The 21,725-nt window shown below is 42.3% G+C and overlaps 1 protein-coding gene across 2 annotated transcripts; it reads right to left on the minus strand.

The window, feature by feature from the left end:
* Positions 1-560: 560 nt before the first annotated feature.
* LOC109407226 (cytokine-like nuclear factor N-PAC) lies at positions 561-20,563 on the minus strand. 2 transcript variants are annotated; one of them, XM_019680220.3, is made up of 8 exons: positions 20,020-20,563; positions 10,425-10,550; positions 9,978-10,290; positions 9,127-9,612; positions 8,895-9,035; positions 8,608-8,821; positions 8,440-8,529; positions 561-2,548 (listed from the first exon to the last, which is right to left on the minus strand). In XM_019680220.3, the coding sequence occupies exons 1-8, from the start codon at positions 20,058-20,060 to the stop codon at positions 2,349-2,351; spliced, it is 1,611 nt and encodes a 536-aa protein (XP_019535765.2). In that variant the 5' UTR covers positions 20,061-20,563; the 3' UTR covers positions 561-2,348. The 2 variants fall into 2 exon arrangements, with proteins under 2 accessions (XP_019535765.2, XP_029715238.1); XM_029859378.2 differs by having other exon boundaries at positions 9,939-10,290.
* Between the last annotated feature and the right edge of the window lie 1,162 nt (positions 20,564-21,725).

Here is a 21,725-nt window from a genome sequence, read left to right on the forward strand (position 1 = left end):
CTAAATCGTACCGAGGCGACCGCCGGTACTGTACATTGCTAATAATAACTAATAGTAATGGTCAGAGTCGATGTTAGCGCCACGATAGGTCCTGACGTCCTCTAATGTCGGCGAAAAGCTCTCCATCAATCCGAACGTCATCGATTTGTGATTCCGTTTGCTTGATCTCCAGGTGTAACCATAAGGAAGGTATGCTGGAAGAAGGTGCTTCGATTTGAGCTGTAGATAGTTCTCGTTGGGAACCTATAAAAATGATATGTCGGTGGCTTCGCAGGCCGCCGTGAATACACTGGCTGCTCATGGTTGAAGAAGGCGTGTGCACCATAAACGTTCGGCGGAGAAACTGGGGGAACATCGGCCGAGACCGACGAAGATGGTGGATGTATCCAACATCATGGTAGGTAGGTATCTGTTTGAGTGTTAAATACACGATAGTAAAAAAGGTATCTCATTATGCTAAACGGGGTACTTCCTCCATAGACTTGCACGAGGACTGTCATCAATGGATTTTTGTGCGTGTTTCCGCGCCTAAATCCAAAAGAGAAGACCGTTGAACCGAATGTTTTAAACACGTTTTATTCCTTTTACGATCCACTTGTTTCACGAAAATAGAAATCCATTATGATTTTGTTTGAATGTTCTGTCTGGTATTGATGTTTTTGGAAAAGCTTTCGAAAATTATGAGAAAAATAAAATATAGGTATCTGCTGTTCGTTTTTCCAGTGCGTAACGCGCGCACGACCGCTTTTCCGTCAGTTTTCACTTTAGTGACACCCTATTTCCATACACGATTTCAAATCCCAACAGGATCCGATTCAGTTTAGTACCCTCTCCTTCCGAAATACATCCAATCCTCCTCAATGTATCTGTTTTTTTTTGTTATTAAATCAATCAATTAGAAATAAATCAACGACGGAACGGGAAATTATGAACCACCTTCAGCATTTTTTTTTCTGCGTGCATCTTAATTTTTAATAAAACTTACAAGGTAAAACTATAATATAGGCAAAAGGTTACTTCTTTTCGTTTTGTTTCAATAGAGACGACTTGTTTCCTTTTGTGAACTGAAAGAAATCGAGGTTTGCACTTAATTTTCACGTTTTGTTGCATTTTTTTTTGAGAAAACAATAGTACAATAACACGTGTGCCATTTGATTTTTTAGGTGCCGAGTTTATACTTCTTTTCACAACGATATGGCCATTTTGATTTGAATACTCGAATGTATTTTTACTATGGCTTGGATTCTGAAAATCTGGCAACACAGTCACACTTGAAACGAGCGAATCATTCTGAAGCAGGAATGAACAGACCTTTTTCGAAACTATGTAATACCGAATACATATCCCCTCCAAAGTACAATAGTTGTGCCAAATTTTTAGTTCCCAAAATCATTCCAGCAATTTCTAATCGAAATCGATTAAGCTCAATTTTTGTTTGCGATGAAAAATTAAGTTTTTGATTCCATATTGTTGTGAGAAGTAGCACATATTTTTCACGAATCTACCCTATTTGGCAAAACAACCTTTGAAGAACAATCTCCAAATGTAAAAGAAGAAGCATGATTATTGTTATGCCAAACGGCACTATGCCAAACGAGCTCGAGTTGCTTGATATAACGAAGTTGGTTGTAATTCAAGCTGTACTTTGCCTGATTTTTCTTAGTCTGTGATAATTTCAAATCAACTTGATCAAAATTATTTTCAAAAGGCGTTTAGAATTTTAAATGTGGGAACCCATGAAAAAAATTCTGTGGATTTTACCAGAAGAATTTCTGGTCAAACTTTGAAGAAATACAGCTTCCGAAAAGTATCGAAGAAATTCTGGCAGAATTTATTGTAGGATTTAAAACGGACATTTAGAAAAACGACAATTTTTCAAAAAGGGGACTTCATGGGAAATGGAATTCCCTGATTCAAGTTTTTCAAGATTGTAAATACCCTGTAATAATTTGGATATTATGGTCAATTTATGCATGAACCGTTTTTATGCCAAATGGGGTAGAGACTGTTTCCCATGGGAATGCACATAAACCGAAAAAGATGTTTTGCCGGAGAATTTATTTTCCGAAATTGTAGTCTTACTGTTAAACAGGTAAAATATAACTTACCAGATTTTTGCTTATTCACCATAAACTACTACTAGCAAACGTCGCGAAGTCACGTTAAACCTCTCTTAAAACGGGATTCGTTTTTGCTACTAAAAGAAAACAAAAAATAGCTACTAAAAATAATCCTTTCTACCGTCTGTAGTTAGTGTCCCCCCCCCCCCCCTTTTTTTGTCCCCCTCGCAATAGTTCAAGCTCACATCGCCGAGGTTAACGGTCTTCCGCTGGACGACCGAGTCGCTGTTAAAACCGCGCTCGCACATAAACTGCACTGGCATCGTGAGAACCGTAGCCGAGGCGCTTCGCATGCTTGTACACCTCGTTCGATGCGGCCGTGATGGGCACCGGCTGTTCCAGACCCTCCGCCATGTTCAGCGCCAGCTTGAGGTCCTTCTGCATGTGCTTCAGCGGCTGGTGGGTCGGGAATTCGCCCTTGATGATTGCTGTTGGATGGGGGAAGAAGAAACGTAAGAAGACCATTAGTAAAGAACAGATGTTAGCTTGTCTTGATTCATCGTCATAGGCGCCAGCAGTTTATTTATGGGCTTTGTGGTCTGGGCCCCGATAAAGGTGTGGATAATCAGCATGACCATGCTGAGGGTGACTGGTTTGATTCCCTGTCAATCCAGAAAGCAGACTTTGACCTAATGGAGACTAGTCTAGTGGCTACCGCCTCTGATTCATAGGCAGAAGTTCTACCACTTTACGCCGGCATCCACACATCAAACGTGAACCTCTGCCACCTTTTCCCACACATATCGACATACCGCATGAACTTGCGCGGACTTGTGTAAGTGTAGCTAAACTGGCAATACTGCCGTAGTAACTATGGATGATCAATCAAGCTTAAGCTCAAGCAGTTTACATATTCGCTGATCATAAAACTGATAGATATAACAGCTTTTTTGGGGCGTCAGCGTAGCGGTAGAATAGCTTTACAAAGCCCCTAGAGCAGATCGACTAACCAGCGTACTTCTAAAATACTGTGGAGAAGCACTGGTGGAAGCACTACACTATGGGTTATTATCAAGATTTTGGAGAAAGAAGTATTACCGGAAAAGTGGATGGAAAGTATCGTGTGTCCCGTCTACAAAAAGGGCGACAAGTTGGATTACGGGAACTATCGCGCGATCACACTACTGAGCGCTGCCTATCACCGACTGTAAGAGAGTTCGTAGGGCTATATCAGACTGGATTCATGGGTGAACGCACTACAATGGTTCTGATGTTCATCATACGCCAGGTGTTGTAGAATTGTCGTGAATACAACGTGCCCACACATCACTTGTTCATCGATTTTAAATCGGTGTATCGATGCATACAATCGATCGAGACCAGCTATGGCAGATTATGCACGAATACGGATTCCCGGATAAACTGATACGATTGATCAAGGCGACGAGCGTTTAGATCCCCTATGATGATCTTGACGTCGTGGTTTGGGCAGCAGTCATACTCGCGTTCGAGCTGCGCGTAAAATGCGTCTTTGTCATCATCAGTGCTTCCGGAGTGAGAGTTGTGCACGTTTATTATGCTTATGTTGAAGGATCGGCCCTTGATCCTCAACCTGCACATTCTTTCGTCGATCGGCCACCAACCGATCACGCGCCTCTGCATGTCGCCCATCACTATAAAAGCTGTTCCCAGCTCACGTGTGTTGCCGCAACTCTGGTAGATAGTATGATTACTTCCAAACGTTCGCACCATAGATCCTGTCCAACACACCTCCTGCAGCGCTACGATTCCGAACCCGCGGTCCTTCAGTATATCGGCGAGTATGCGGGTGCTCCGGATGAAGTTGAGAGATTTGCAGTTCCACGTACCGAGCTTCCAATCGCAAGTCCCTTTTCGTCGCTGTGGTCGTCGCCATCGGTAAGGTACACCGGGGCAAGTTGAAACAGGTGGGGCAAGATGAAACAGCGGGTTATCATGATGTTTTCTAATGATGATAAACAGTTTGATCGCCATAACGCATAGTTTTTGATTCAAACAATCTTTTAACGAAGGATAAATTACTAAATTGTATTGAAATCTGTTTCAAACTTCGTGTTTCATCTTGCCCCACCCGTTTCAACTTGCCCCGGTGTACCTTATCGGTTCGCATTCTTCTCTTGTTGATTTTCCGGTGTAGTCTTTTTTACGGCTGGCTCGCAGGGCCTGACACCAACCAACCCAGGGAGCTGGGCTTACCTTCTCGGAAGCTACGGGTTCTGCATTGGCATTTCCTCCAACTACAGTGCTGAATAGCTAGGCTCAAGCGCCAGTCTTCGTCGGGGGTGGTGTTTTTAATAGGCGCCCAAGAAATAATATTTTACCTGAGCTTTCACCCCATGACCTGAAGTTGTGGAGTTTGAATACAATCCATATCCAGAAACATCGGATGAAACCCCAGATGAAATACCACCAACCCTAAACGAATTTGAGGAAGATTGGTCAGAAGTGGAATCTACACTCGTTCAGGAGGAGGAGGAGCAGTCCAAGTCAGGCGATAGCAGTATCGAGTTGCTCAGCAGCACCGAAGAAGTTCCTGATTCTGTCGTGACCACCGACTTATCTTGACAGCCTCAACACCGACCGCAGAGAGGAACCTCTTCAAAATCTCTCTGTGGTGGACTGCTGTGTACTGTAAATGCCACTGCTGCTGCTGCCTTTTGATGCGTCCGTTCGTAGCCACTATCGTCTATCAACTGAATTGAATCCACAATGCGTTGCTCTTTTTGAATGTTTGCTTTTGTCATTAATTTCAATTTTTCATTGAGTCGGCTCATCAAACGGCGTATATTTTTCGCTTCAATCATTCTATTCTCTGTCTCTAAATATTACTGCATTTCCTCTCACCCCTACTCTCTAATCTTCAATTTTATTCTTTTCTACAACAGCTAGGCTGTCTTTTCTACTCGCCAGTTTGCTTCGATTTCCAGAAGTATGTCCTTCCGCCAAACTGCTCTATTTAAGGCTCCCCCAAACCAAGGCGACTTTCCCAGCGACACGATTTTTTATCGCCGCGATTTTTCTCAACGACTACAGCGATAGGTAAATGCGTCGCATCAACCATCTACACCAACGCGAAAACTAGTCACAAACAAAACTTAGTCGCCCCGCGACAGTGACGAAAATTGTGCATGCAGCGACCAGCGCCGCGACACACCGGCGACAAGTACAAAAATCGCTGCACTGTCGCTTGTCGCCTGCGACGACGTCGTCGCAGTGTGGAAGGTCCCCTTCAAATCAGTGCGCAGCGATTACGCGACAAAAACATAGCGACAAAAAGTCGTGTCGCTGGAAAAGAGTCGTGTCGGTTTGGGGGAGCCTTTAAATCAAGAGCAAAACTGTTCTTTTTACTCGCCAGTTTGCTTCGATTTCCAGCAAGTCTGTCCTCCTTTCAAACAAGAGCAGAACTGTCCTTTTCACTCGCTAGTTTGCTTCGATTTCCTGCATGTCTGTCCTTCCGCCAGACTGCTTATTTTCAAACAAGAGCGAAACTGTCCTTTCTATTCGCCACTTTGCTTCAAATTTCAGCAAGTCTGTTTGTACGGTGCGTCGGTTTGTATATCCACTATCGTCTATCAACTGAATTGAATCCATGATGTGTAGATCTTTTTGTATGATCGCTTTTGTCGTTCATTCTACCTTTCCACTGAGTCGGCCAGTCAGAAGGCGCATATTTCAAACTTCCGCCCGATACTCTGAATCGCAGAATATCATTTACAAGCAGCAATACAAGCCGCGTCACGTATAAAGAGGCTGTAATTGGGTTTTTAAATTAAGAAAAATGTATCGATTTTTTGATTTTATACGAAAGAGCACCTTTTTCTGAGCCACTAGGATTTTTTCAGATTTTTAGAACTTTATTTTGGTACCTAAAATCAATTTCTTCTTCTTCTTCTTCTACTCCTCAGGGGTGGCCAGACTGATGTAGTCTATACTGCCAAGGGTTGTCAAGTATCATGAAGCGTGTTAAGGGCATCTCCATCACCCTTGTATTTAATATCGGTCGCGTTCTATATTGATCTTTTTTGTCAAGCAATTAATAGTGGAACTGATCTTTTTAGTCAGTTATTACTGTAATTAGTTTAGATAGAGTAAAAAACCGTTTTTTTGTGCTAGGTTAAATTACGATTAATTTTAACAAATTCTGAAATATCTTCGTAGTCTTTAGTGGCAGCTTGGCTCAGTAAAGTTTCTATGTTGTTGTGTAATGTAAGTATTTTGTATTTGGCTCTTGTATGTGCATATTTTGGGCATATGAGTAGGATATGGTTGGAGTCTTCCTTTACCCCACACTGATCACATTTATCATCTTGTATTAGTTTCCATATGTATAGTTTATCTTTTGTTGCAGTGTGGAATGATCTAAGTCGTCCGATCGTTACTATTTGTTGTGTGTTTAGTTCTAATTTTTCGAACCATGGTTTGAATGTGGGTGTTTTCATTAGATTGTAATGTTTCGTACCTTTCTCGGTAGATATTGATGTGTATTCTTGTATCCAGTCTTGAAGGGCTTCTGTTTTTGCTAGGTTTAGTGTATCATTTAGTGGGATTCTAGTGTGTATAATTTGTTCACTTGTGCAACCTTCTTTAGATAGGATATCTGCATTTTCATTTCCTGTTATTCCCTTGTGACCTGGCACCCATTGTAGTTTTATTGTTTTGTTTGTTTTATTAAGTTTGTTTATTATGTTGTAAATTATGAAATTGTCTTTGCTGTTTTCGTTTTTTATACTTGAAAGAGCGGATTTAGAGTCTGAACATATTACAAATTTTTCTTTCTCTTTTGTTTCGATTACATCTATAGCTATGTTAATAGCCATTAGTTCTACGTTCATGATAGACATGGCTTTGTTTACTTGGCATTTTATTTTTTCGTTATTTTCTTCACACCATATTCCTATTCCACAGGCTTCTGATGTTTTGGATCCATCGGTATAAATTTTGTTGAAATCTGAGTAGTGTTCCTTAATATAATGACTGATTATATATTTAATTGTTTTATTGTTCATATTAGTCGTATTTATATCTGTTATTTCTTCTGTTATCATATTTTTTAGATTAATTGTTATATTTTCTTTTTGTTTGGTGGAGTTGCTTGTTAATACTATTAGATAGTTGTTTTCAAATATTATTAGTTCTAAGAATGTGTAGTGTTTGGGAAGGTTATTAATCTCTAAAAATTTTGATACAATTTGCGTTATTGGTTTATTGTAAAAATCAATTTCAAAGAGATTTTTCGAAATCACCTTTTGACAGCTGGGTAACTGTTTGACAGCTCCACCCAGTACTAAATGCGACGAGGGGTGATTCGACAAATCGCTCCCATACAAACTTCAAATTGATTTTTAAATAGGTTCCCGGGCACCAAAATTCATGAAAATTTGGATTTCGGCTCAGTTTCGCATGCAGATTCAGAATATGGAATTATCTCAACACCGCTAAAGAAGCCAATTGGTCCTGAGGCGAGATGTGGACGAGCTCAAATCTCAAAAGGAGAATCGCATTTGGGATTTGGGGAAGCTTCCTGCCGGAAGAAAAGTAATAGGATGCAAGTGGATATTTAAAAGGAAACTGATCGAACAAGACAACGTGGTGTGGTATAAAGCAAGACTTGTAGCTCAAGGATTCACACAACAAAAAAATGGAATTGACTACGATGTAGTTTTTGCACCGGTCGTCAAATCTGCTACCTTCAAGATTCTTGCTACAATTTCCGCCCAGATGAAGCTGTTATCGAAACACGCTGATGTCAAGACAGCTTACTTACACGGAGAACTTGTATGAGAAACTGCATTATGTGAAACAACCTGCAGGAATAGCTTCAACCGACAAGGACGAAGATAGTTTGCCACCTTCGCTCTCTCTAGTTTGAAGCAAGCTGCTTGAGTCTGGAAAACCACGTTTGAACATTCGCTATCCTAGCTGTTTGAATTCTCAGTTCCCCCCAGCAGAATTGTAAGGCCAGTAGTACACAAGGTCAAATATTTGACAAGGAAAGAACTCAAGAAACAACATCAGTTTGACACTAATGAAAATTTGATCGAGTCAAACAAGATGTTTGAGCATTGGTTTCTTTTCGGACAAATATTTGACCCTGTGTACTAGCAGCTTAAGGTATTTACTAGGAATAGGTATGTTTAATGTTTTGGTATTGAAATTTTTGCACCATCACGCTATAATAGTGTATAAAGAAATTTTCTCTGACTGACGAAAGTGGCAACTCCCCGAAGACCTTACAGCCTACCTTATACCTTACCAATGGTAGATTATAATCTATGACCGTAGATTATAATCCATATGATAGCTATTTTAGAATAGGCCGATTGCTAAATAAAGTACTTACCATTTCCCTTCTGCATAACCATTTCTGACGACATGCTTGTCAGTTCCAGCACTTCTAGGACGTCCTTCTGTTGAAGTCCCGCTCGATCAGCTGAAATGTTCAAAGCGAAAAAAAAACATACCTAAATGATAACTTCCGAAAAACCCCCCTTCCATCTGCCCATCTTACCCAACGCAAGCCCTTCGGCCAGTCCGGCAAGCATCACGCCGGAAATCATCTGCAGGACCAGATTCATCTTGGTGGCATTGCCCACGTCGCCCATGTAGAACGAGTTGCGCGAGATGGCCTCGAAGCAGGTTTGGCACTCCTCGAACAGCAACCGCTCGCCGGCGGCCAGAATGATCAGTGTGCCTTCCTCCGCTTGGTTCTTGGATCCTTGAATCTGTTGAGATGGAAATGTAGGGTTGATTAGCACCGATGGTTTTTAAAACTGAGACGTATAGGCCGAATCTTACTTGTGCTTCCAGATATCGCCCACCTTTGGCGATAATTTGCTCTGCAATGTCCTGTGACGTTTCCGGATCGACTCCGGTCATCTCGACGTATCCCTTGCCGACCAGATTGGCCGACATGACACCGCAATTTCCGAATACCAACTGGAAAAGGATGGGGAAAAGTGTTGTGTTAAACCGTTGCGTTTGTTAAGTCTGTTTTTGAGGATTGCGAAATCAACCCCCCGGAACTCACCTCTTTGGCAACCTGGGGATCGGCAACGCACGAGAACGTCACATCCGTCATTTCGATCACGTCCGATGGGGTGTCGGCGACTTCGGCGCCGGCCTCCTGGAACTTTCGGCACTTGGTGGCCGTTCGGTTCCAAACCACTACCGAGTGGCCCGAGTTCAGTAGATTCTTGACCATTCCGCAGCCCATGATGCCGAGCCCGAGGAAGCCGAACTTCAGATTCGAGGCCTGGATGTTGCGTGACTGGAGCGCGTTCGAAACGCTGGACATGTCGATTTCTGGCGTTGCCGGCCGGGCCACCGTTACCGGTCGGTTCAACAGATGCGAAACAGGTACGTTGCGACGCACCGGGGAGAAGGTGTCCAGATCCAGATCGCCGGCGGTGTCGTTGAGGATTTTTCGCTTGCGTTTGGGCGAAGAGGTATCATCCAAGGACGCCGCCGCTTTCGCTTTGTTCCCTATCGCACGGGCTTTGGTTGTCGAAGCAGCCTGGTGGAATTATCAATCAAATCTACGGTTAGTATGTGGGCTTATAAATTACAAAGATAACAGGGTGTCGATTCTAGATTAGCAGAATTGGTTGTATAACGATCGCCGGAAAACTATGTATGCATACGAATTAACTATTTTCCGGAATGAATCATTTTCCGGTTACATAAAATGCAATACCCGGAGCTGGATTGGTTTTCAAAGATAGTCTATTTCAATAAATATCATTTGATTGCTGATTTTGTTATAAATTTCACACCAAATTCAGATAGCAATCGAAACCCTGTATATCCGGAAGACAAAACACAACAAATCGGGCAAACAACCTTATCGACATTGAACTTGATGGGCAGTGAAGCACGTACTTTCTTTTTCGCTGCGGATTTCTTGGCCGGCGTCGATTTGACCGTCTCCAGTGCTGCCGGGGTCGATGTGTTGTTCACGGTTGTTTCCTCGCTGCCGCTGTCGTTGGCTCCTTCGCGCAGTTTGTTGAACTCCACGTCCGGATCGGGACGGTTGTCCTGCTCCGAGGCGAACAGATGCTGGAACTTTTCCGGAGCGGCAATAAACTCTTCAATCTGCTGGACGGCCTCCTTCAAGGCGGCCGATTTACACGAGGCGATCAGTTGCTCTTTGAACTCGTGGTATGACTTGATTTGTGTCTCTTCGATCCACGCACTGTGGGCAAGCATTTGGAAAACGATCGTTTTAGTGTATGGCTTTAATTTGCTGTTGTAAGGTTTTTCGAGGCTAACTACTGAAGCATTGCTATATTCTACACTACAGAGGGACCTGCAACAGGGGATACTTACTAGTTGTTAGATCCAAAGAAGAAAATACATTGAACGGGAATGTTTTTCTTGACGGTGACTCGTCGAAGCTCTGCCGGGGGCTCCGAGATACGGCCTGGCCAGGGCGAGAAGCCTTTCATCTTGGCCCTGAAAAGAAAAGATAAATAAAAATATAGAGCTTCTATTGTGTGGTTTCATTCTTTATTTAAAGCGGCCCACTTAGAAAACTACCTACTTTCAAATTAAACTTTTTAATCCTGCCACATTTAGGTTATTCAGTGTTGATTCTGCGAAGTCAGTTTGACGGTCCTGCTACTACGTACAGTTTCTCCCCAGTTTCGAATCTCAATATATATACATACATACTGCAATGGCAGTATATTGAGAAGGGCATTCAAAGCAACTGATGGAGTGATTTTCATTGCTCCTATCATAGAAATATGTACAAGCAAGTCTGTAGCTTACTTAGCTTCTTTTGGGAGGTTACCTCATTTGTTTTGGGCCAAGTGAAGCATAAGTAATCTTAGGCTGGACTATTGCAGCATAGATCCAGTGAATCATGTTAGGTCTAAGACCCCAGGTTTTTCCTAAGGGTTTTCTGCAGACCCAAAGGGCATTGGTACCTTTGGTTGAAACATTGTTTAAATGCGAATTCCAATTCAGTCTTTTGTCCAAAGTTACCCCAAGATGTTTAACTTCTTCTGAGAACTGAATTTGAATTCCATCTAAAGAAGGTTCAGTAAGATTTATTTTTAACCTTCTAGTAAAAGGTATAATTACAGTTTTTGAAGCGTTTACGTTTAATCCCTCCTCTCGGCACTATTTGATGGTAACATTCAACGCAGATTGTAGCCGGGTAGATATCGTGTCGTCATATTTTCCACGTATGTATCAGAATAGCTCATCATCTGCGTATCCAATAACCTCAAAGCCTTGATTGATAAGCTTCTTAAGGACTTCGTCTACTACTAAAGACCACAATAAGGGCGATAGTACTCCTCCTTGAGGACAGCCCTTCACAGATCTTACTGATAGTTGCGCACCTCCAAGAACGGAAGAGATCTCTCGATCTCTAAGCATCGATATTATCTATTCAATAATGCATTTATCCAAGCCCCTTGTTCCATTGCTGAACGCATTGAGCTGTATGATGCGTTATCGAATGCTCCTTCAATTGCGAGAAAAGCAACCACGGCTATTTCCTTGGCTTGAAGCGATTTTCTCAGTTTTGCTGATTAGCGACTGTAGCGCTGTTATGGTAGATTTGCCTGTTTGATAAGCAAATTGAAATTTGTTTAGAGGCATTTCTACTAAGCTGGTAGACTTGACAAAGTCATCCACTATTTTCTCCATGGTCTTTAACAGAACACAAGAAAGGCTTATGGGTCTGAACCTGAAGGCTTTTGGGGTTGTTTTGTCCCGTTTGCCAGGGATAAACACAACACGAACCTTACGCCACGCCTTAAGTATGTAAGCTAAACTAATACTGGCTCTGAATATTTCGGTTAAGAGCGGACAAATCGCTTCTTGTTGCCTTTCATGTTGAAGTAAAGCTGGTCAAATTCCATCTTTCCCGGCAGATTTGATAGGTTGAAAGGAACTCAATTCCCATTCGACCCTCGACGGTGTGAAGATTTCACAAGCTTTATGATAGGCATTGGTCGACCACGCATATCTTGCCTTATCTGAGTCCTGTTCTTCATCCAAATAAGGAATCGACCCTGGGAAGTAAGTTCTCATCATCACTTCCAGTGTTTCAGAAGAATCAACAGTAAGTCTTCTTTTTTAAGACTTCCAAGACCATTTGAATGGTCTTTCGAAAGGACTTTATGCAGCCTTGCAGCCGTAGGAGCGTTATTGATGTCTTCACATACCCGTCTCCAGGCCTTCCGTTTGGCTAGTCTTAATTCTCTGTTGTATTCTGTAAGGGCTTGTTTATACTGAACCCAATCAGGTGTAACTTTTGCTCTATTGAACAACCGTCTAGATTTCTTCCTCAGATCTGCCAGCTTATCATTCCACCAAGGGACATCCCTGTTGGATGACCTCTGTCGGATTGGGCAGCTAGCATGATACGATGAAATCATTTTATCAATAATCTAATCAGAGGCATTTTCCAACTGTGAAACAGACAAGATCTGCTCACTTTTATATTCATTAAATAAAAGCTGTAGTGATTCCAGTTAGTTTTCTTTGGGTTTCTATAGCTTTCAATTAAATTTGATCCGGCTTTATAATCGAACCTGATATGTTTGTGATCTGACAAAGATTCCTTATCAGAAACAGGCCAGTTCGCGATCTTATCTGATAGCAGATAGCTACAAAGCGTAAGATCTAAAACTTCCTGTCGAATAGCATCAACAAAAGTTGCAGAATTCCCTTTATTGCATATGTCTATGTTATTAGACGAAATGTAATTCAGGACATCATCAACTCTTTTATTAATATCTGTACTGCTCCATATGGTATGATGGGCATTTGCATCACATTCTATTACAAATTGGGCGTTTACTTTTTTTTTTGCAATAATTTACAAAACTTACGACCAAAGATGGAGGCACATCATCAGCGTCTCCCGGAAAATATGCAGAAGCAATGCATACCTCAGTTTTTCCCTGGATTGTTGGGACCTCCATTTTAATCGCAACAATGTCTCTTGTAATAAACTCAGTAATTGGGACAAATTTTGATCTCCTACTTACTAAAATGGCTGTTCTTGGATTAGACTGACTTTCGTCGTACAAGATCCTACAATTCTGCGAAGAGCAACCCATTACCCTTCCACTATTTACCCAGGGCTCTTGAATTAATCCCACGTCTAACTGTTCTCCAATAAATCTTCTGCTAAGCACAGCTGAAGCACCCTTCGCGTGCTGAAGATTTGTTTGGATAATTTTCAAGGTACTCATTTTTTTTTTTACTATTTACAGGAGAAAATAAGGTCCACTGCGTCATTGTTCCGTTTAACACAGTAAGGGCAAAATATGATGTTTTGAAGCAGCTTGGATACGTTCCGTCTGATGCAGATCCCTGTCTGTTCGTGAAAACCTGGAAGAAGAAGCAGTCGTTCATATTGCTATATGTGGACGATATGCTGATTGTAACTGACACAGAAGCAGAGTACGAAAGAGTTCGGAAGCATCTTGCGGGGCAGTTCACCATAACGTGCCTTGGAGATGTGAAGCACTATTTGGGCATCAAAGTCACCCGATCCGATGGACAGTTTTTCCTGAGCCAAAGGTCCTATATCGAGAAAGTTGCCGAACGATTTGGACAGACAAATGCGAAGCATTCTCCGATACCGATGGACCCTGGGTACCCAAATGCACAGCAGAAGGAGGAGGAGCCCATGCCTAGAAACGACGAGTTCCAGAGCCTGGTGGGCGCTCTTCTGTACATTGCGGTAAACACGAGGCCGGACATCGCCATCAGTGCTTCAATTCTCGGTCGCAAAGTAAGTCGACCAACGGAAGCAGACTGGACAGAAGCAAAGCGGACACTCCGGTACCTAAAGTCAACAGCAACTTTGAGCCTGCGACTGGGGTCATCCGGACCTCTCGAAGCGTACGTCGACGCCGATTGGGCCGGTGACAAAGCAGACCGGAAATCCAACACCGGCTTCGTCTTCAGTCTCGGAGGATCAGTGAGCTGGGCAGCCCGAAAGCAACCATGTGTCACACTTTCGTCGACCGAAGCTGAATATGTGGCACTTTCCGAAGCCAGCCGTGAGCTGATGTGGTTGCTGAAGCTACTGAAGGATGTAGGCGAAGAAGTTCCGGCTCCGGTGGTCATCCATGAGGACAACCAGAGCTGTATAGCGATGCTGAAATCGAACGGAGATAGCAAGCGAACCAAGCACATCGACACACGGTTCAATTTTATTAAGGAGTTGGTCAGCGATGGCGTGATGAACGTACGCTATTGCCCTAGCGAGGAGATGGTGGCCGATGGTTTAACGAAACCGTTGGCACGCGTGAAGATGGAGAAGATGCGACAGCGAATTGGTCTACAGACTACCGAGCTTGAGGAGGAGTGATGGAGATCGAAGCAACTCGGTGGTTACGGCACCAATCATAGTAGGCTTAAGAATTTGAATTGGAAATAAATGTTAGTTTACTCTACACTTTCAACCAAACCAGTTGGGTTTTATTCCCCTCTAAGAAAATACTGTGGAGGGTGCCCTGGTACTCCACAGGCACCGTTAGCGGTTAGGTTTTTATTAGACTTAGGGTATCATCGGCAGGTTTGTTCTCTTCGTCATGAGAGGTTTATGTTGGCCAAATTGCCTGAAACTTGATCATATTCAGCTTGGTTGGGAAGTATTTGATGCCAACTCTGAGTTCAACAGGTTTCATAAAACCTTTCATGATGAAGAGAACAAAACTGCCGAAAATACGTAAGTTCCCCTACTCTTAAAAAATTCTTTCAAGATTTTGAGCGTGGTTCCTGGAATTTCTTCCAGTGTTTCCTCCTGGATTTCCGCAGGATTCTTTCATGAGATATCTGTTCGAGTACCGTCAATGTACCAGTAGCCGCTCGTGTTTCAATAGCCGCTCACCGTCTTGAAAATGATGTTTATTGGCATAAACATGTATGATTGTCTTCATCCGTGTAGAATTCGGCACGCATATTTTGAATATCCATGGAAAAAAGATTGTAATTTTGCAGGGAACTTTGTTTTCTACAATAGTGAGCGGCTGTTGGAACACGAGCGGCTACTGGTACACTGAGGGTACGTCCCGTTATTTTTAGCAGAGGTTTTCCGATATACTTCCAGAAACTCTCGCTGGATTCCTCCCGAAAATCCATTCAAAACTATTTTCTAAGTTTCTTCAAGAATGTCATTGGTCGAGCCTTGTAGCCATGCGGTTAGAGTCCGGATGGATGAGGGTTCGATTCCCGATCCGAGCGATGATTTTTTTCGCGAGAATAGCTTTTTATCCGTAGCTACTCCGTGTTAGGGTTCGTTCTATCGGTACCGCCGCAGGCTGAAGACAGTGGCCGTGTCTTTCTTAGCGGTTTTTCGGGATAGCTATCTAACAGTTTATGGCGGGATTTTTACCGATATTTCTCTTGTTTTCCTCGCTGAATTTCGTCCGTAGCTGTTTTCAGGATTGATTCTATAACACTAGCCTAGCCAATTTCCTCCTAATGTAGGGTAGGTAACCATGAATCGAACCAAAATGCGGTTTTCTGAAGCATCGGGAATTTTGACTGATTTTTTCACCCACATGGAAATAATTTACTACGGTGAAATCTCAGGTATATGAAAGACACAGGTATTAGCTTTTCGTAAAGTGGTAAAAAGTTTACATTTGCACATTTCATTGAAAAATTCAATTATTTGTCAATAATGATTTTAATCTTAATTTGAACCATCGTAATCATAATTTGAACCAATTTTAATCTAGATTTGAACTACTGGCGGCAGCAGCTCGAGCAATTCCCACAACAGCCAATTTCATGCTAAACAACCCAAAATCACATGGATCTGCTAATTCTCATAACTATGTTTCATTAGGCAGTGGAATTTCAACTCAGAATGTTCGGAATTCTTCAGAAATTTGGATACAAAAGTTGGAATTTTTCATCTTCCAAGAGTAAACAAAGCAGCCACTAGCGCAGTCTGCTGGCCAACACTAGAAGCTCGCCCCCTCTCACTAGTTCAAATCTAGATTACAAATGGTTCAATTCAAGATAAGATTCTCCAAGTAATAATTACGTAAATTTGATAATTTTATGACAAACAATGTGGAATATTATTCGGTAAGTCGATTCTACGATGAATTTGCTTTCAATTAACGTATTCACATATTGCGTGTGATACAATGCGTGAGCTGTACGAGTGCACCGAAAATGTGCTTCCTCTGGGGGGAAATGGGTGAAATCGCAGTGATTTTTCAATTTCTTATTTTCAATGGAAAAAACGCTTCATTCAATGCTTTTAAAGTCGATTCTACCAGGTTATATTACGAGAATCCATTTACCAAACTTTTTGGGACAAGATTTGCCCAAAAAGTGTATCATTTTAATGAATTTCGAAATGGTTCAAATTAAGATTACAATTTGACTAGTTCAAAGCTTGATTTCTTACCCTACTAAATTATTATAACAGTTGCTTCCTTGACCTGATATAAGGTACTCACCAACAGGTTATCGTTAAGAATAAATAAACAAATTACAATTACAATTACCAGCCCGATTGACACTAGCCCGAATGTCATAAGCCCGAACGACACCAGCCTGAATACTACTAGCCCGAAATGAAAAATATGTTTTCCGAGAATGTGGTTTTAAGCGTCAAGGTATTTTTTTTTTCAAATGAGGTTGCGATTCAGAGAAAAAAAAAAGAAGTACATAGGGAGACGAAGTTTGGCCAATAATGACCAATGACCAAAATAGTTGTTAGGATGCAATCATAGCGACCTTGCTGTTATTTCGACTTACATAATGTCAGAACTCAGAAGAAAAGGGAGCAATCATGTCACAGATTGAAGCCGAAGAGCTTTTTGGTCTTGAAGATGAACTATTCGCTGGACTCGCACGACTTTAAAGCTAAGGACGGGAACTGGGCAGCCTTGTTATTCCATGAGTTTTTCAAAATTCCTCCTGGGATGTCCTTAATATCTCTTCTCGGGATTACTATTACCTAGAACTTTTTTCGAGAAGTCTCATTTTATCTCAGGTTTTTCCTGAAGTTCCTGTCGAGATTTTATCTCAGGAGACATTCTGAGGAAAACCCGTTGAAGAATCCCTGCAATAACTTTGGGAGAAATCCCTAAATGGGTATCCAGAATCTCCGGACAATTTTTGAAGAGTCCGGGAAGCGTTTTGGGAATAATTCAGAGAATATCTGTAAAAAAATTACAAGTGGATCACTGCAAGAAATCCGGTACAACTAGAAGGAACAGCCTGGCTCTAAAAAAATCAAGAAACTAATTCAATGAGAAATATCAGCAATAACTCCTGTGGAAATCCCCGAAGGCACTCTGAAAAAAAAATCTTAGAAGGAAGTGTAGGGTAAATTCAGAAAAACTCTGAGAGACATCTCGTGACCAACATCGCAAGAAATCTTCCGAGAGAAGTTCCAGGAGATACTCCGTGAGAAATCCCAAGTGAAATTCCTGTAGGAAACCAGGAAGGACTTTTCGAAGAAAGTCCACAAATTGTTTGAAGATATCACAGGAAAAAAAATGAAAGAAATCTCTTGAGAAACTCATGCAGAAAATTCGTGCAAACTTTTTCAGAAACCCTTGGAGGAACTTTAGTAGAAATCCCAGGAATAACTTCTTTACCAACACCGAAAGAAATTCTGGGAAGATCTTCTGGGGAAGTCCCAAGAGGAACACCGTAAGGAATCGCGTAAAATCTCCATGAGGAATTCCGAAAGAAAATCCACGATTTATCCCGACAGAAGTTCTTATAGAGAATTCGGGATAAATTCTGGTAGAAATCCTGCTAAGATTTCTTTGAGAAAAACACTGGAGGAACTCCGGGAGCAACACCGGGAAGAAAGTAAAATAGCATCCCCGAGAAAAACTTGAGGAGAAATCGGTTGGAATTCAGGAAACCTGGAAGCAATCCGGAAGTATACCTTTCCGGGAAAAATTCAAAAAGGAAAACCAAGAAAAATAGTATGAAAAATACGGAAGGAATTGTATAAGAAATCCTGGTAGATATTCCAGGGGGTATTTCAAAATAAGTTATAGAAAGAAATTTTGACGGAATTTCTGGTAAAAAATCATTGTAGCGAAATTTATATATGGATTTTTACTGTCAGGTTTTTATTCATACGACCTATTTTTTTTTTTCTTTTTTATCGGAGTAAAATTTCCCTGATTACTCAAGATATTCCCTGAGTATTCCAGGTTTTTCCCTATTAAATAAAATTCCCTGAGGATTCCCGGTTTTCCAGGTTTTTCTAGATAGTAGACACCCTACAAGGTACTCTCTCTCTCTCAAATTTTATGCCGCCGTCTATCACCGATTGCAAGAGAGTTCGTGGGGCAATATCAGGCTGGATTCCTGGGTGAACGCGCTACAACGGACCAGATGGGCGCCATCCGCCAGGTGTTGCAGAAATGCCGCGAATACAACGTGCCCACACATCACTTGTTCATCGATTTCAAATCGGCGTATGATACAATCGATCGAAAACAGCTATGGCAGATTATGCACGAATACGGATTCCCGGATAAACTGATTCGATTGATCAAGGCGACGATGGATAGACTGATGTGCGTAGTTCGAGTATCAGGGACACTCTCGAATCCCTTCGAATCTCGCAGAGGGTTACGGCAAGGTGATGGTCATTCGTGCTTGTTGTTCAACATTGCTTTAGAGGGTGTAATTAGGAGAGCGGGGATAAACACGAGTGGGACGATTTTCACGAAGTCCGTTCAGCTGCTTGGTTTCGCCGATGATATTGATATTATTGCTCGTAAATTTGAGACGATGGGCATCGAAACGTACATCCGACTAAAGAACGAAGCCAGGCGAAGACAAAGTACATGATGACAAAGGGCTCCAGGGAGGAATCATCGCGCTCGCCACCCCGAATTTCTATCGACGGTGATGAAATCGAGGCGGTTGGACTCCGCAGAACTCTACGATCGAATTAAGTTCGCCGTAACACAATGTTAACTATCTACAAAACGCTGATTATACTGGTCGTCCTCTATGGGCACGAAACATGGACCCTACGTGCAGAGGACCAACGCGCCCTTGGAGTTTTCGAACGGAAGGTGTTGCGTACCATCTACGGCGGCGTGCAGACGGAAGACGGGACTTGGAGAATGCGAATGAACCACGAGCTGCATCAGCTGCTGAGAGAACCAACTCATCGTCCATACCGCGAAAATCGGGAGGCTACGGTGGGCGGGTCACGCCATCAGGATGTCGGACAGCAACCCGATTAAAATGGTTCTCGATAGTCATCCGACCGGTACAAGAAGACGTGGAGCGCAGCGAGCTAGGTGGGTCGACCAAGTGGAGGATGATCTGCGGACCCTACGCAAACTGCGGAACTGGAGACAAACAGCCATGGACAGAGTGGAATGGAGACGGCTACTATGTACAGCAGAGGCCACCCCGGCCTTACCCTGATCGGTAAGGTAAGTATGAACTTTTCATTAGATCAAGGAAACAGATATTACAAATTATTAGACATCACTTCAGATGTGGAATCGGACATCTTCAACAAGTTAATTAAGCATCCAACCTTAGTCAGCTAAGGGAGCGGACAAAATAAATAAACACTTGTGACGTCATCTGTCACTAAATAAACAAAATATTGAAATGTAATTATTACATGAAAAGAGCAAGGCAATGCAGGCTTCTCAGTGCCATTAACGGCTTAATATATACGATACATACTCGTCCAAAATAACTACGAAATTAATCCAATCAACAATCATCTATCCACCAAAAAAGTTGCTAACAAACAGAAATGAGGTTATGTTTACCTAAATTACTTCTCCCGCTTCTTTTTCTTGCAGGCTGAAAAAGCAATTCCCTCCCCGTAATGATCTAGCCCTGGTGGTTCCCTGGTAACCAATCGCCCTACCCCTCCCATAAGAACCTAAAACCCCTTCTCCCACACCCCGCACGCACTTACCAGACGAGATCATTAACAGCGTAACCTTTGCCGTCGGTCATTTTTCCGGGTGACGCGCTTCAAAGCCTCAAAATTTGCTGACGCCTTCTAAATTTTGCACGAGCTGATAACACGACCTGCCTGCCACCAGCAGCAGTAGTCCCTCCGTTTCGCACGATCGTCCAACAGCAGAACGAAGAACGATAAGAAAACACCGACTTCAGTCACTGGGCCCGGAAGAGGAGGCCGCGCGAAAAAATCCTGTCCGTGGTTGTTCGCCGCTTTTTCGAATCAATCCAATCACACTCGGGCTCGGGCCGATTTCAAGTTGTTTCTGCGGCTTCGGCCGCAACACTTTCACCTTTTTTCACCGGTCGATCGACTAATCGTCACTTCTGGTCGGTTCCCGCAAGCGAACCGATGCGAATCGTGGCCGAATTTTGCGTTTTCCGTCCGGAATAAACTCGGAAAAGAAGCCACACAGTGAACGACGCCTCGTACGGTATGAAAATGAAAAGCTAAACGCGACCGGAGAGAGAACCGCGGTAATAAAAAATGGCGGACTTCGGTTGTTATGATTTTTGAAGTGTCGTTTGCTCGGTGGGGAAGAGTTGACCCGGTACTGAAAATCGGTGCCGGTGGGTGGAGTTGAGACGAATGGTCAGTTGAAACGTTTTATTCGGACGTTTTATGCACGGAGGAAAAAGGAGAGTCACACCAGCACATATTTTTTACATTTTTACTTGTGAAAATTGGGATTTGAAGTGTATTGGATTTTTCCGAGGGTTTTTCATCAATGTTTAGACTACAGTGATAATTTGAGAATCCATTGAATCTTTATTTCCCAAACTTAATGAAACTTATTTTGTTTACCTGTTGTGCCTCCGACGCCTCTGTCACGTACTCAACCGAACTTGTGTACGCCGCTGCGAAGTCGTGTGCGAAATTCGACCGTGATATTCGTGGGGGGCGACATATGCAGATAATCTTGATTTTGGACCATAACTGAATTATTCATGCTTTATTTCAATTAAATTAGAGAAATGGGCAATAATCGATTAAAATCGTCCATATCCGAGAAATCCGATAAAATCGATTATAATTTTGGCATTATCATCGAATCGAATATAACCGATAATGTCAAATTTCATCGTTTTTGTTTTTGTTTACAAAAGTTGTGATTACAAGCCGAACTTTGTCCAGAGCGTTCGAGGCTAGAACATCGAGCTCAGAAGCTGCATTAGCTGGTGTCACTGCCAGAGGATTGCGTGTCGACCGGGTCCAGTTATGAACGAATCGAGGAACGAATTGATTGCGTTCTCCTTGGCGGCGATGAAGTTATTGCCGGGAGGTTGGACGAATTGGAATCGACGCTTGAAGTTTGATAAGTTTGTTATTTGACATTCCGTTTGTAAGGGATTCTATGAGGGAGCTGCCGTACCGTCGTACACTTCCCGTGACCTTCGAATATTAATTTCTTCGATAGTGTGGCGGCTCAATAGAGTAAAATAATTAATAAATAAGTTTTGGAAATCTACAACCACAGATAATACAACATTGTATTTTTGTGCAAGAACTTCAGACGGTTGCTGTTCGGACTTGAACCAGTTTTCGAAGCAGCACTGTTTCGTGGCAGCTCAAACTACAAAAATTCTTTATTAGATTACTACACTTAATTTACTCTATAGTTTACTTACAATAATTGGTTTCTTACTCCTTCTTTGAAC

Source organism: Aedes albopictus, chromosome 2, assembly GCF_035046485.1.
Source record: "Aedes albopictus strain Foshan chromosome 2, AalbF5, whole genome shotgun sequence".
NCBI lineage: Eukaryota > Metazoa > Arthropoda > Insecta > Diptera > Culicidae > Aedes > Aedes albopictus.